We start from the raw sequence: 14,431 nt of genomic DNA on the forward strand, positions 1-14,431 counted from the left end.
TGAACAAAAGCTCTCTTCTCATGCCAAAAAGTGCAAATCAAAAAGTTATGATAGCATGAGAGCAAGAAGTCAGAACACTGAAGGAGTCCTCACTTAGCTGCATTGTTTATGAGACATATTGTACATTACTTATGGTTTCTTTCATAACAAATTTTAAGCTGCCATTTAATTGAATTTTCCATGTAGTTTATATTACTGGCAGAGAACTAATATCTATCAAGGCATCCTAGCCTTGAAAATGCAGTATTTGTTCACATTACTCTGCTTCTTCAATTGGGGTATGTAGGACAACATACCACAATTCCCCAAATTTAATTAAATTAAATTCAGGTATAAAATTCAAATTTTACAATTACTGTGTAAAAGCTTTAATTAATTCCCTGTTTATCTGCTATCATCCCAACAAATTAGAGAAGCCACTTGGATGCCATTTAGGTTAGCAAATCTGGAGAAGTTTTGGGGTATATTGACTGGTCCATTAAATTTAGGTGATATTTAGTGAAACATTTTTGTCTTTACTATGACTGACTCCCTCAGAACTCAGTTTTACCTTTCATACTGGTCTTGTCCTAATTAGAACCATAGATTTTTTTACAGAATCTTGCAGATGTTATTTGCTGTGGTTTTCATGTTAAACAAATCTCAATATAGAAATTGTTAAAATTACAGGGTAAAAAAAAGTTGAGGATAGGTAGGGAAGATAACTGGCAGGATTTTGTGAAAGTGCTCTTTTGTAAATCACTATTATTAGGAATTAATAAATTTTGCTGTGGAAAGACTGAGTTTACTTACCTTGTGCTTATGATTCACTGCCAGTTCCTGTGCAGTGATTCTGAATCTCTTTTATTACAAAAATGAACTTAGAAGATTGGGTGAGCCATTTCCTATCTGTTCATAATAAAAGCTGTAGGCCTTTTTATTCCAAAACCTTCCTCTGAGTTATTTATTGAATCCTATATTAAATCAGAATATGGAATCTGTCCATATCTCTCTCAGTGCTGCAAGAAATCAGGCCTTAAAATGGTCAGAAAAAACCATTTATTTTCACCACCTGTGTTTCTTGAACATGTATAAGTAGTTAATACTCTTTATTATTAAATTTTTTGACATTGCAATTCTACAAAACACTACTTAGCTCAAAGTGTTAAATAAATGTATTTGGCACTGATTAATTTGTCTAGCACACATTTGCAAAAGCATGATCAGCTCTGCCGTTGCAATAATTGTTATTACTACCCCTAAACTCAGGAGAAAATTTTTATGTGAATGGTAGCATATTTTCAGATGCACATTTGAAACAGGTCCTCTTCCATGTTTGCCTTAGTAACAAATTAGGTTACACATTTCAGTACAAGGCACTGAGCACAGCTAAAAAGCAAGGGATTCATTTCAAATGCCTACTTTAGAGCAAAGTGTTTTCCCATTGCTTTAGAATTTGCTTTAAGAAGTGTGAATCTAGGATTATCAATTTACAGGTTTTCATAGGAAATGGTTTTCAAATAGTTTATTTATCATGGTTCAGTTTTCATGCTACCAAACATTAATGTATTTCAGAGGATTAGCTATTGATTTGAGGTGTTATTAGACCAAGAAGTCATGTGAAAGCTAAATATTGGAATATGTTACAATTGCATTGATAGAAAAATGCTGCAATTTTCTCTCTCTGTATATTAAAATCTATAGTTGTAAAAAAAAATCCTTGAAAAAACTTAGATTTTTTTGTTGAAAAGTTTTATGAAAGTGTGTGCAAAGCTTTGCTGTATATTTCAAGCACAAAAAACAAAACAAGTTCAGAAAGATAAGAAGCAAAAGAATTTGAATATCAATTTTGTTATCTGACAGCAGTAGAGCTTGATAACATCCTTAATGATTAAACCCTGTTTTTCTTGGGTGGAGGAGGAGCTTTGCAATCCAGGGCTTTCACAAACCTGCTTTGAGATGCAGGGTTTTCATATTTTTCAAATTAGCACATTTCATAGGTTTAGATTTGTCAAAACTGTTGAGAATGTTTTCACTAAGAGTATTTCCATTCAGGAGAAGTGGAAGTGAGCCCTTGTCTGCCCAAGAGCCTTAGTGAGAAGCATACATCTTTATTTTCATTTCTAAGATGGGTGAGACCAGCCAGTTATCATCGTGGCAAAAATTACTGGCAATTGCACATAATACTTACTGGGTTCTTCAAATATAAAATACATTCTTCAGAATTCCAACAATTGATCTAGCTGACTCAAGTAACTACTCAAAAAATGATCATCCAAGCATTGCAAAGGCAAATCCATGCCAGTACAAAGGCAGTCAGGGTACATACAGCAGAAATAGTGCTGAGTGAGTAATTCTAGGATGAGAAGGGTTGGCATAGTGATACCCATCCTAAACTTTCTAACATGAATGGAAGTTAGAAGAGAGTGGGGACTGTTCCATTTCTAAAGGGACATGGAAGGAATGGAAATAGATAGTGAAGTCCTTTTTTGCAACCTCTGGCATAAAACTGTCATGTTAAGAACACACAAAGGCTTGATTAGAGTTTTTGTTGACTTTAAGAGTGAAATTCAAATAGGCAAGGACTTTGAAATACCATTTTTTTAGTGCTTTATTATGAAGTTTCTTTGTCATAACATGATTGATGGAAATGAAGCCTACAAAAACTAACAACCCTACTGAGGATGAGTGACCAAATTGGAAGAGCTAAAAAACCTGGACAGTGAAGGGCCAAACAGTGAACGGGTGTGGCAAATTTACTGTAGGAGAAAACAAGGACAAAAAAAGTCACAGTTCAGAGTGTTTAAGAAATCAACTGCAGTAGAAGACAAAGAGCATGGGTCTGTTAATTCATTCTTATCTTACAGAACCATGAGAGGTTTTTCAAGTCTTCCAAAAGAGAATCTTCTGTGATATACTTACCCTTTATAAACAGAACATAACACCCCTCTGCTTCTGAGTTATTATTACAGTCAGTATTCTGTGACACACTTTCCTTTATAGAACAGGATGATGCCTTGTTCTGTTTCCATTTTCCTTATGTTGAAAAAACATTTCTGGGTAGGATTTGTAACATTTTAGCACAACTATGATTAAATTACTTGTGCATCTCTGAACACTTCTGTGATATTTAGTTTGACAGGCTTATTTAAAATCTGGTGCCTTAGACTGTGAAAGAGACATTTAAAGGATCTAAATCTGTATTTGGTCAACAAAACCCAAAGGGTGATCTCCAAATTCAATCTAATTTTGTAAACTCTGAATTCAATCTACAGGTACTTAGCATAGTAATAGATGTATCACACTGAGTGGCTGGGCAGCTCTTTGTCCTTATTTTTTAGTTTGTTTAGAATTAAATCCAGAAGCCAAAGACTTCTGAAGTAGCCATCTGTACTAAACCACAAAAATAAATGCTGATGATCAGTCTGCTGATCTGAAGCTAAAATAGTAAATACATCAGACTATGTAATTTAAAATGACAGCATAATTTTGCAAAATGTTTGTTAGTTTAATTTGTAACTATTCTGAGTTCTAAATGCAGGTGATCATTTTGTGTTCTTTGGCTAAACCTTTGACTATCTTTCTAGTTATTGAGATGCTAATTGCGGTGTTTTGCATTCTTCTATTGCTGAAGAATCTCTATTAATACCTGTTAGCTTTTCTGAGAGCAGAGGCACAGTTATTACCAAATGTTTATGCCTATGATTGGAAGTGGCAGTATCAGAATGTGGAATTCTCTGTGGTTAAGCTGTGGAATGTACCAGTGGTGGGAGCTCTGAGAAGCATGCTTGGCAAGCAGGATATTGGAAAGCTTTATAATAAGACTGCTCAGGTTTTCCTGAAAACAATGAAGAGCTTATAATGTGGCTGATCTGAATTGATTTTTATGGGTACAGAGTATAAGGGCCTACTGGCCACTCAGATATTTTTCTTTTACACTTTCAAAATCCTATTTCATGTCATTTATATAGGGAGGATGTGCCAGAATTCTTGGGAGAAGCAAAATGGGATATTTTAGCTAATATTTGGCTTACTGCTTCTTTCTTCCATGCTTTTTCCATGTAGACCTCAGTATTTTATGAAAGCCACCAAAATGTGTGTACACCTTTGTATGAGGCACAGAAAAACAACACCAGCTACCCTGCAAAAATCATCGTAGAAAAGGATCTAGGCAGCATTAAAAAAGGGCTAGCCATAGCCCTAATCATCACTTTAATAAATATGCAAAATAGAACTTTCCAACTTGCTTAAAAATATATTTGCCCTTTACCATCTGCACTGATCTGTACCTAATGATGAAGACCTTAGCTGACCCTGTCAATTTATAAACCCAGGATTGTAGAGATTCTTTAACTTCCCTGTTTAGATTACCACACCATTTTATTCTGTTCTTTTACTAAACAGTGCCATGTATTCTGCAAATAATCCAAAGGAACATTGTTAACATGCTTTTAGCATTGTGATAAAAATTTGTTTAAGTGGCAAGAAATGTCCCCCAGGTTTTAGCCTTTCTTTGGTGTGTCAAGTTTGAAACCAACAAGAAAAAAAAAAAAAAGAAAAAAGCCATCAAGCAATTCTCAAATAGCAAACAGGAATGTGAAGCCATGTTCCCTGCTAGGAAGCTGGCTGGCTGAAGTAGTCTTTTTTTGAGCATGTTCTTTTAAGGGAAATAAGTTACATTTAAACAGTAATATTAAGTACTAAGAATATATAAGTTAATATATATATATTGGAGAACTCTTCAACAACCATTAATTATTTTTTCATTCAGACTGTGATGTGGATCACAGACTTGGAAAGAAATTGTTTGCTGCAGCAATACTTTTTTTATATTTGCCACAGATCAGACAAAAAAGCGCAGAGTGAAGTTCAGTAACCATTTATATAACAGCATCTGATACTTTGCTAGACCTGTACCAGTAAGCCAGCTTAATTTTTCACACTGTTGAAAGCCAGAATGAAAAAATTTAGAGCTAACTCCTTAAGGTAGACTTGGAATTTAATAGCACAGCAAACAGGAGGAAATGTTATCCTTTGAGTACAAGACCTTTAAGTGGCAAGTTTTGATGTTCAAAGCAAATGCTTCTACATTTTATTGTTTATTTTTAGGAGACAATCTTCTTTCCTTTGCCTGATTTGATAACAGGGCTATGAGGATGGTGCAGGGGCTTGCATAGAAGCCATACAAGGAATGACTGAGGTGACTTTGTCTGTTCAGCCTGGAGGAGACCGAGGAAAGGCCTTGGGGAGGTCTGCAGCTTCCTTGTGAGGGGAAGAGGAGAGGCAGACACTGATCTCTCTTTGTGGTGTCCAGTCACAGGACCTGAGGGAATGGCCTGAAGTTGTGTCAGGGGAGGTTTAGGTTGGATACTAGGAAAAAGGTTCTTCAGCCAGAAGATGGTTGGGCACTGTAACAGGCTCCCCAGGGGTGACAGCCCCAAACCTGACAGAGTCCAGGAAATCTTTGGGCAATACTCCTAGGCACATGGTGAAACTCTTGGGGCTGTCCTGTAAAGGGCCAGGAGTTGGACTCAATTATCCTTATGGGTCCCTTGGAGCTCAGAATATTCTGTGATTTTGTGATGTTTCAGGGATTTTTTTCCCAGAATAAAATTGATTTTCCCATATTCTCATGAATAACATTTCAAGAGAAATCTCTAGTAAGAAATTCAGCTAGCATTTTTTGAAGTACTTACCCAAAGTTTGGATACTACATATATATTTAATTTTAAAAATAAAATGTTATTTAATAATTTGGACTACCTTGAGAAATCAGACTCAATTTTTAATAATGCACATAAGTACAGGAGGTAATTTACCCGCTGTAGAAATAGAATTCATAGTCATATTGCTGATATTAAGTGTCTGCAAATATGAAAACTAGAAGGATAAAATCTTTTATGTCATTGTCATATCTTGTGTCTAAACTCAGAAACAAATTAGAACTTTCATATCTGTCTCTTGCAGTGACATGCTTATCCTCCAACATTGGAAGCTGCATTTTTTTCCATTCAAAGCAAGGAGGTCAAGATTTATTTTAGACCGCTGTTCAGTTTATGCAAATCTCATTCACCTGGATCCCAGGTGAATGAGAAGAGAAAGGTCAAGAGAGAGCCAGGATCTAACCTTAAGTTTGGAGCAGTCAGCTGTGAGAGAAGGGAGAAACCCTGGGAAGCCCAGCACCTCCCAGCTGTAACCTGAAGGCTGCACAATCAGGTTGCCCCTTATCTCCACCAGGAAGCCAGCAAGTCTGAGCAGTTGTTCAATGCTGCCATCAGTAATTTTTGAGAAATTGTTCAATACTGCCACAGTATCTATGACTAGGGAGAAACCTGCTATCCTGCTTCTTCTGTGGAACTATTATTCTATTCTCTCATCTATTCCAAGGAACTTGGAGTCTCTGCTACATGAGACTTGGTGTGATGTGGGTGAAGTCTGATGGAGTCCTGGCACCCCCAGGTACCCATCAGAAGAGTAAAGCTCATTGAATTAAGGCATTTCCAAGAAAATCAAGGTCACTTTAGATCAGTTTTAGTTCTTGACAAGTCTGCTCTTGTATTCTTTTCCATTCATTTTATCTTCCAGATACATATTAGATTGTTAGATCTCTCTCAGAGATATTAGAACCAGTTAGAAAAAACAAGGAGTTAGACCATGGGAGCATGGCTGTGTCTACTATTAAATAAAATGTCAGTGGTCATTATAATAGCAATGTCTGCTGTGATGGTAGAAGAAGGTTGTGAGAGAGAATATTCTAGCATTTCAATCTCTCTATATCTATAGTTCATTTCTATATTTCATCCATATGCTTAAATATATTTGTATTCCGATCAAGAGCAAAACATACAGCTCTTTTCTGTAAGGTGCAGAAATATCTCCTTCATGAGAGCATTGATTTATTTCCTTCAAAGTACATTGCTCTGAAAAAAAATTAGTTCTTGAATTGAGAACATTACACCACAGAACACAATATATGCTTTTCACTTTGTAAATCAAGGTTAAATTAGATAATGTAGAAAAATAATGACTAATGTGATGATACTGGTCATATATAGAAAGAAAATTGGATTTTTAGGAGTGACTTTATCTTCTCATATTTTTCAGTTTGAGACATTTTAAAATGATCTTATAGTGATTTATGGGTTTTCAGCAGTTTCAAGACATTAAGGGTCCTTAGAGCTTTTTTGTTTTGAACACATTACAAACAAAAGCAATAATTACTTTAGTATCAACATCCTGAACCTGCTCTGAATACCTTTAGAGGTGATGTATAGGCCCATAGCTGCAGTGAAGATCTTTGCTGCTGTGATGTTAATATTGCTTTATTTGGTGAATGGATGATATCAGTTTTGCTCAGTTCTGCTGCTTCCACCCAAATAAGATTTTTCTAAATTCAATCTTCAGTCCTTTCTAGTAACTTCTTCAGGCAGCTCTTGACAATACATATGAAACCTCAGTTTGAAGAGTTGGATCTACTGTGTTGAGCCTTCTACTAAAAATCTAAAGACTATATCTATTGAAGAGATTTGTTACAGCCCTTCAATCACACTTTTAAAATTCAAGAATCAAATAGACTTCTACGTTTGCAAATGCTATGATATTGATTTCTGTGGTCTGGTTTGAAAATATTTTCCTATATACTTTGTATATCTAGAACAAGAATGAGTGAAAGTCTGACAGGTTTCAAACTTCTTTATTTTGACAATGTATTTATTTAAAGATACATGTTTGAAAGACATCTAGACATAAGGGTAAATGGACTTCTAGGCCTCTTAAAAATTATTACTCTATATAAGATTTCTATATTTAGATAATATTTAGGCAAAGTAAATATTTCTTTTCACTATGCATATGGACCAACCTAGAAATGTCATCATTCTCTCTGAGCTCAAGCTCATGGGTGTTTTAATGACTCAATTCACTTTCTTCTATTGTGCATTATGTTGGATCAGTGCTATTGCTATCAAATTGCTTTCTGCTTTAGAAAGTAATGCAACAATAATAGACATTGTATTTGTAGATTATATATTGGTAACAGCAATTTAAAACTGAAAGAAAAATAAAAATATTTTGGCTGAAGAAAAAGGTTGAAGAGCAAAATAATCTATCATTCTCTGCTTTTTTCCTAGCACTATCCACAGCCCACATAGAAAGTAAGGCCAAGCTGCCCAAAGGCCAACTCAGAAGAACACAAAAAGCCTCATTTAAAAATGGTGTAGAGTGTGGGGCAGGAAGGGCCAGGGAATGGGAGAAGTTCCAAGAACTGATTCAATAGCCACTGATTGCTGAAAGTGTAGGCTTATGACCTGCCATATCTGTTTCCGATTAATTTGCCTAATAGTTCCACTAGAAATTGCCAGCAGAACAATAATCTTGAACCCACACGTGATAGGAAGCCAGATCCTATTGGAGTGTGGCATATTATTTATGCTCTCTGTAGGAACACATTTTTCCTTATCATGATTCTACCTTGCTTGAGTATGATTTCTCTCTGAATTTGACTTCATCCTCTGCTTTGATACCCACTTACAAAATTATATTTCTTTAAAATACAACAACTCTTGTTTTCTTCTTCAGTCTGTGTACTGTAAATTAGGTCTTATTTTTTTGAGCAGTCCTCAATAATCAATAACTGGAAAAATATTTAGTTCTACTAATGCATACTATTTTTGGTGTGTAGCCTGGGGGCTGTTGTTCTATATTCATAGGATTGTTTTAATTGAATTTAATATAGTTTTGAAAAGGAAAGAGAACCTATTTCAAAGTTAATGTATTTCTAATTTAAGTAAATTTCATCTGACTTAAAATTCTTTCACATTATTTACCAAAACTGGATTTCAGATTATTTATGGGCTGCCAAATTATTTGATAGGTATCCAATATATTTTCATTTCTTTGTGACAGATGAATGCCCTGAGCCATTTACAACCTTTGATATGTATTCAGAGTTGGCATCAGTCAGCTGAGTTTCAGTGCATGAACTGGGTTTCGGAGTATTGATTGTAGCGTCTTTGGTTCTTCATAATTTTTAACTCTAAGACAATTTACAGTAATACCATTATTAAACCTTTTAATCTGTAGAAGTTATGAGAATTGATTAAACCAAAGAAGATTTAAAGTAATTGCCAAAAGCCATTCTGACACATTCAATTTTTATGCCTGAACCATTAGACTGTGTCTTGTGTGTGCACTGCATAAAACCTACAGCACAAGCACATTTTTTTTAACTTCTATTTTTGTGTCATCCTGATTAAGGAAACTGGAAAGTAACTCTACCTGACACCTGCCTTGCTCTCTTTTTCTTGAGTGTGTTAATGATTCTGGAAGTGCACAAAATATCCATGGGTTCCCTTCAGTAAATGTTCAATATCAGTACACAAATGTATGCACTAACATACAGTAAATATGCCTCTAGATTCAGAGCACCATACTTGGTTGGTTGACTAAATTCTTCATGTTATATTAATTTGGTGAGTTTTGTTAATGTTTTCCTTTTTAATGCATTTTATATTACTTTTATTATTATTATTTCTGCATTTTTTTTCTCTCCCCTTCTTTTTGCTTTACATATTGCTTTCATTTGTTTTAGAAGAAAAGAAAACAGATCCAGAGAATGGGGATACAGGTAGGGTGACTTATTAAAAATATTTTTGTGTTTTTCTCTTAAGTTCTTTGATCTGTTATGTTGAGCAAAGGTAGCAAAGAGTTGGAGTGCAATTTTTATGTATTTTATAGATTTCAAAATAGACACTAGGAAATGGAACCTAAGAAAGGACTTTCCCAAATGTATTTCCTTTGCTATTTTAAGGGTGTCAAATAAGGGTGAGAAATGGTAAGAAAAAGACCAGAATCAGCTAAATGCAGATGTCATACACTTTAAGACCTCTGTTCTGTCCTCCCCTCTCCAGACATAGAGCATGCTCATCTGCACATATTTTTCTGCTCTATTAGAGGTTTAAAATATCAGTCTTTATCAGACTTTAGTCCCCTCATCATGAGTTTTTTCCCCATGCCTTAATGGCTGTGCCTCCCAAATTTTCTATCCCTTTTGCCATATGTATTCAAAACTAAATCTGTTCTAATACTATAAGGGAAACTTCACTCTTCTTCCATACCAGATTCCCTTTAATTCTTTGTGCCACAGATGCCTCACTGTACAGCAAACTCCTCTTCCAAACTCAGATCCTGCAGCAGGATCTCCATCACCAGCATCTCTAGGAACTAGAATGGTTTAGTAAGTCCCACTGGAGAAGACAATGAAAGAATGAAAGAGCAGAGGTCACAGCTGGTTATGATTTTTAACCAGATAGGTTTGCCTTAGCTGGATGATAACGCCATTTGTTGTCCCTGTTGTCTCTGGCATGCCTGACAGGCTATCAGCTGAAGAATCTTACCCAGGAGGGTAGCCAGTATTTGACCTGAAGAGAAAATACCAGTCTTTAGCTCTAGGCTGAATTCAATGATGGCTTATCTCCTTGTAAAGCTATGACTCAGTGAGCAGCTCAGGGGTTAAGAAAAATTAGGTATTAACCAAATCACTGATTGCAGCCTTTCACTTTAGTGGTGAAGTAGCTGAATCTTGTCACATCTTAGCTTATTTCAAGTTAAAACATGAAAATAATGTTTTTTATTTGAAGCTTAAGCAGTGATTTGAGTGCCTGTACTGAGTCCTGTTGCAGGAATGGAATTATACAGCCACCACCTAGACCATGGTAGGAATTATGTGGATCTTACCTCAATAGGACTTCTCCCTAGCTTCCAGTTCCATAAAAGAATCAAGTAGAGTTCCCTTTTCTACTATGTTTAATTGGCAATAGTAGTTGGAGTTCAAGCTGGTTGCCTCTTATTTGGGGCCCTGCCTGTTGCTTGTTACTGGATTTCATAGTCTCTATAGGTGGCTTCATTTTCTGACTGCATTCCTGCTCACACAATCCTGTTTGCAGCATCTGGGGTCTTCTCTTCTGATTTACTCCCACAGCCCCCAGGCACCCTTTTGTCTGTGTCTTGAGAAATATCCCTACTTTTGTTTACAAAATATCCTATAGCTAAAGTTGAAATTACAGTTCATTGTCTAGTGGTTACATTTCCATAGATAAAAGCAAGCATCAAATTCACATGGCCCAAGGTTTAATTTACTGCAGTCACCAGAGCTAAGCTCTGGCACAGCAGCCTCTCACTGCAGTCCTTGTGGATCTGAGAGATTACAGGGCTGCACTGCACAGTACTTCTGGGCTTACTCTGGCATTTCAGGAGTCTTTGCTCTGTAGTTATATTACTTTCCCTTAGCACATTCTCTTCTGAAAATATGGGGAGTAGCTGGCAATGAATCAGCAGTTGTCTCTCTGTCAGCCAGGAATTGCCTTGTGCCCATGGAAACCCCACTGAACTAACCTTCAGGCCACGAGTATTTAATGCTAGATAGTTCAAAATAACCAAAACTCCAGAATGTTGCCTACAGTGCAATGCCCCCAGTTATGTCTGGTGAGCAGCACCAGGCTTTGTTCTTCCCTTCAGTCTTAATTTTTTGCATTCATATGGCTGGAATTTTAGTGTCTCATTGGATAATTCTGTTGGAGGCACAACTACTGTTTATAAGCAAAATTCTGGAAGGATGTTCATGAAGAAATGAACTCACTTTACCTGGCCAAAATTTGGTTGCATACACTTCAATATATTGTGGCAGCACTTCAGTATATCAGAAGCAGCTTTAACTTTTCTAGTGCCAGTCTTTATAGCCCTGAAAATGTGTTGTACTGGGCTCCAGCTCAGGATCTAATAACACAAGGGCTCAGTCAGCCCTTGTAATTCAGGTGTGTGAAAGCTTATGCTCCTACATTTAAAGCTGTTGATAACTAATGGTTAGATTCAGGTTAGTTCTGGTTTGTTGACTCATGCTCCATGAGCAGCTGCTGCCTGCAGTGGAGTCCTTGGGTAGGACCAATGTTCTGCCTTGGTTACCAAACTCATGTTAAAAGCTGAAGCTTTAATGCACCCAGAGGGTTACTGAGCCCTCTAGAAGTATTTTTTCTCCTGCTAAGCCTTCCCACATAGGTGTGAGCTGAGCAGAGGTTTGCCAGCAGAAGTGGAGGTGATGGTAGCCCTGCCTTCCCAGCGCTCAGTGTGACAGGCTCTCATGCTGGGCCAGGGGAATGGGCAGTGCCAGGACGCTCTGCAGCCTTTCCTGCTGCCGTGCAGGTCCCAGCTGCTTCTGGCTGCAGTGCCAGCGAGCTCAGCCCGGGGCACGCAGCAACCCTGCACTCTCTGCTTGTCAGCTCCGTGCACAGCAGAGCCAGAGCTCTCTGCTGCCTCATGAACTATCCACTGCCCTTGGCCCTTCCTCTTTTTGCTCATAACTGAATCCTCTCACTTGTTAAAGACAGGTTCAAAAATACAGGGGAAGTTAGATTTTCCTTTAATAAGACTTTATGGGAATTGAATAATTTTTTTCAACATTTTTCTGTCTTGTTTTTCTCTTGAGAAAAAATAAGCCACAAATTTTGTTTATTTTGTTGCAGAGGACTCACACCATGGCCTCATATCTTTTGTTTCCCCTTTGGATGGCATATTTGGTACATATCATAGGCAATTGGATTTATGGAAATCTAACTTTCACTTTGCCAACTGATCATAGATAAGAATGAATATTTTCTCAAGTTATTGTGAAGTTTCTAGTTTATGCTCAGGAACTGTTACTTCTTCACTTGCACTTTCCTGAAATTTGGCAGAATGTCTGGAGACAGAGAAAAAATGCCACGGTTTCATAATAAAACATAAGAAAAATTGAAAAAATGTCCCTTTTTGAGAAAAATGTCTCCTTTCTTACATTACTGAAAAATGACAAGATTTTGTTTTCAGCAAAAGATGATTTCTTTCTTTGAGAGGAGGCTGGAGTATTTTACTTCAAAAAATGTATGTTACTTCTGTCATTGAAAAATAAAATATTTTCCAGTGTAACTTTTTGTTTTCAAGAGAAAAAAAATAGAACTTTTAAAACTAGATCCCAAAAATTTCACTTAATCTTAATGATAAATTGACAAACAGTGCTATGGGTTCTATAATGGTTGAGGAAAATTATGATAGGAAAAATGAACTGTATTTTATTTTAGAAATTTTCATCTGCTGCTCTCTTTTTCATTTTATTTCTTCCTATAAAGCACCATTTATTCTTTCTCATTAATTTTTCTTCATTTTAATTTCTCTTAGAATTTTTCATGCAGTCTTTTCTTTCATGTTGTTGTAGAGTGTAAAGTTAGAGAGTCAGAATACAAAAACTAGAAGCCAGAGAGTTTATAGAGAACAGAAGAGCTTAGTGTTTTTGCATTCCCACTTCCTTTTACCTCCTCTCCTTCCAGATTTCCTATGAAGTGCCACAACCCCTACCTGGCAGCTCTCATAGTATGTGCTACCACCCCTATTGTTCTCACAGAAGAAAACACAAAGCTGAGAGGCCCAGGTTCTGTGCCAAGCCCCATTTTGCTGTTAGATCATGACTTTCAACTGAGGTTTAGAGTTTATACCGGGTTTCTGTAGTACACTGGCACCTAACATTCCCATCTCAGTTCCATAAATGCAATCCATATTGCTCAATACTTACAATCTACAGAAGCTTCTGTTTATGATTAGCGGGATCCTGAAATTTTTATCCTAGATAACTTTTGCATTAAAATTATGGATATTTTAAGACAAATGTCATTCAAAATTAATGGTTTTTAGCATTTGATGGATAATGATTTATTCTTGACTTACACCAGGTTAAAGTGGAAAAGAATCATACTTACGTGTGTATGATAGCTAATTACATTATGTTTGAAAATCTTTTCTGAGCTGTTGTCTTCCTCTCATTTTTCTATTTCTCAATCTTCCACCTCAGCTTTGGCACTTCCTTATTATTTTACATTGTAAATTGTGGTACAGTACCAGTTTGTTGAAAGCAGCTACTGGCTAAACCATGTAGTGAGACCCCATCCCTGACTAAAGCCAATCACATATGTTGTCCAAGATGAGTGAATCCTGGAATTGTTCTTGAAGCTGTGTTTCATTAGAATGTAATACAGTGATGCCACTGGGTGGCTCTTTAAGATTCCTTTAGTCATTCTTTGAATTTTTGGAGCATACTAAGAGTATACTGAAATAGTAAATGGAAGGTCTGCTGGTCCATGGCTGTTACTTGATTATTAATTTGATATGTCAGACAATGATAAATGCAGAACCAGAATCTCTTCCCAAAATAAACAGGTTATCTTTGCATTCCTCCTTATTAAATAAAAGACTCAATTTCTTTTGAATATTCTTAAAATAGTAAAATTATATTCCGTGGAAACACTGTGTTTCATTTATATTGAGGTTTTTTTCACAAAGCTGGCTTCATTTGAATTGTGTAGATAATACGACACTCATTAAGATTCTGCTGAAATACTTATCTGCTATTTTCCTCCTGTTACAACTTTTTGGT

General features: G+C 36.3%; 1 protein-coding gene across 50 annotated transcripts in view; it reads left to right on the top strand.

Annotated features, from left to right (window-relative positions):
- RIMS2 (regulating synaptic membrane exocytosis 2) overlaps nt 1-14,431 on the top strand; it is a 443,811-nt gene that overhangs the window by 340,556 nt on the left and 88,824 nt on the right. For 26 of the 50 annotated variants that reach the window (XM_054296393.1, XM_054296400.1, XM_054269313.1 and 23 more), the window contains one exon: nt 9,569-9,604. The exons of 23 other annotated variants lie outside the window; for them this stretch is intronic. In XM_054296393.1, the coding sequence (XP_054152368.1) occupies nt 9,569-9,604 (36 nt within the window). The remainder of the gene's footprint in view (nt 1-9,568; nt 9,605-14,431) is intronic. One more of the 50 variants, XM_054296253.1, reaches the window with a different exon arrangement.

This window comes from Melozone crissalis, unplaced genomic scaffold, assembly GCF_028551555.1.
Source record: "Melozone crissalis strain CALT ecotype California unplaced genomic scaffold, PUWL_Pcris_2 ptg000002l_1, whole genome shotgun sequence".
Lineage (NCBI taxonomy): Eukaryota > Metazoa > Chordata > Aves > Passeriformes > Passerellidae > Melozone > Melozone crissalis.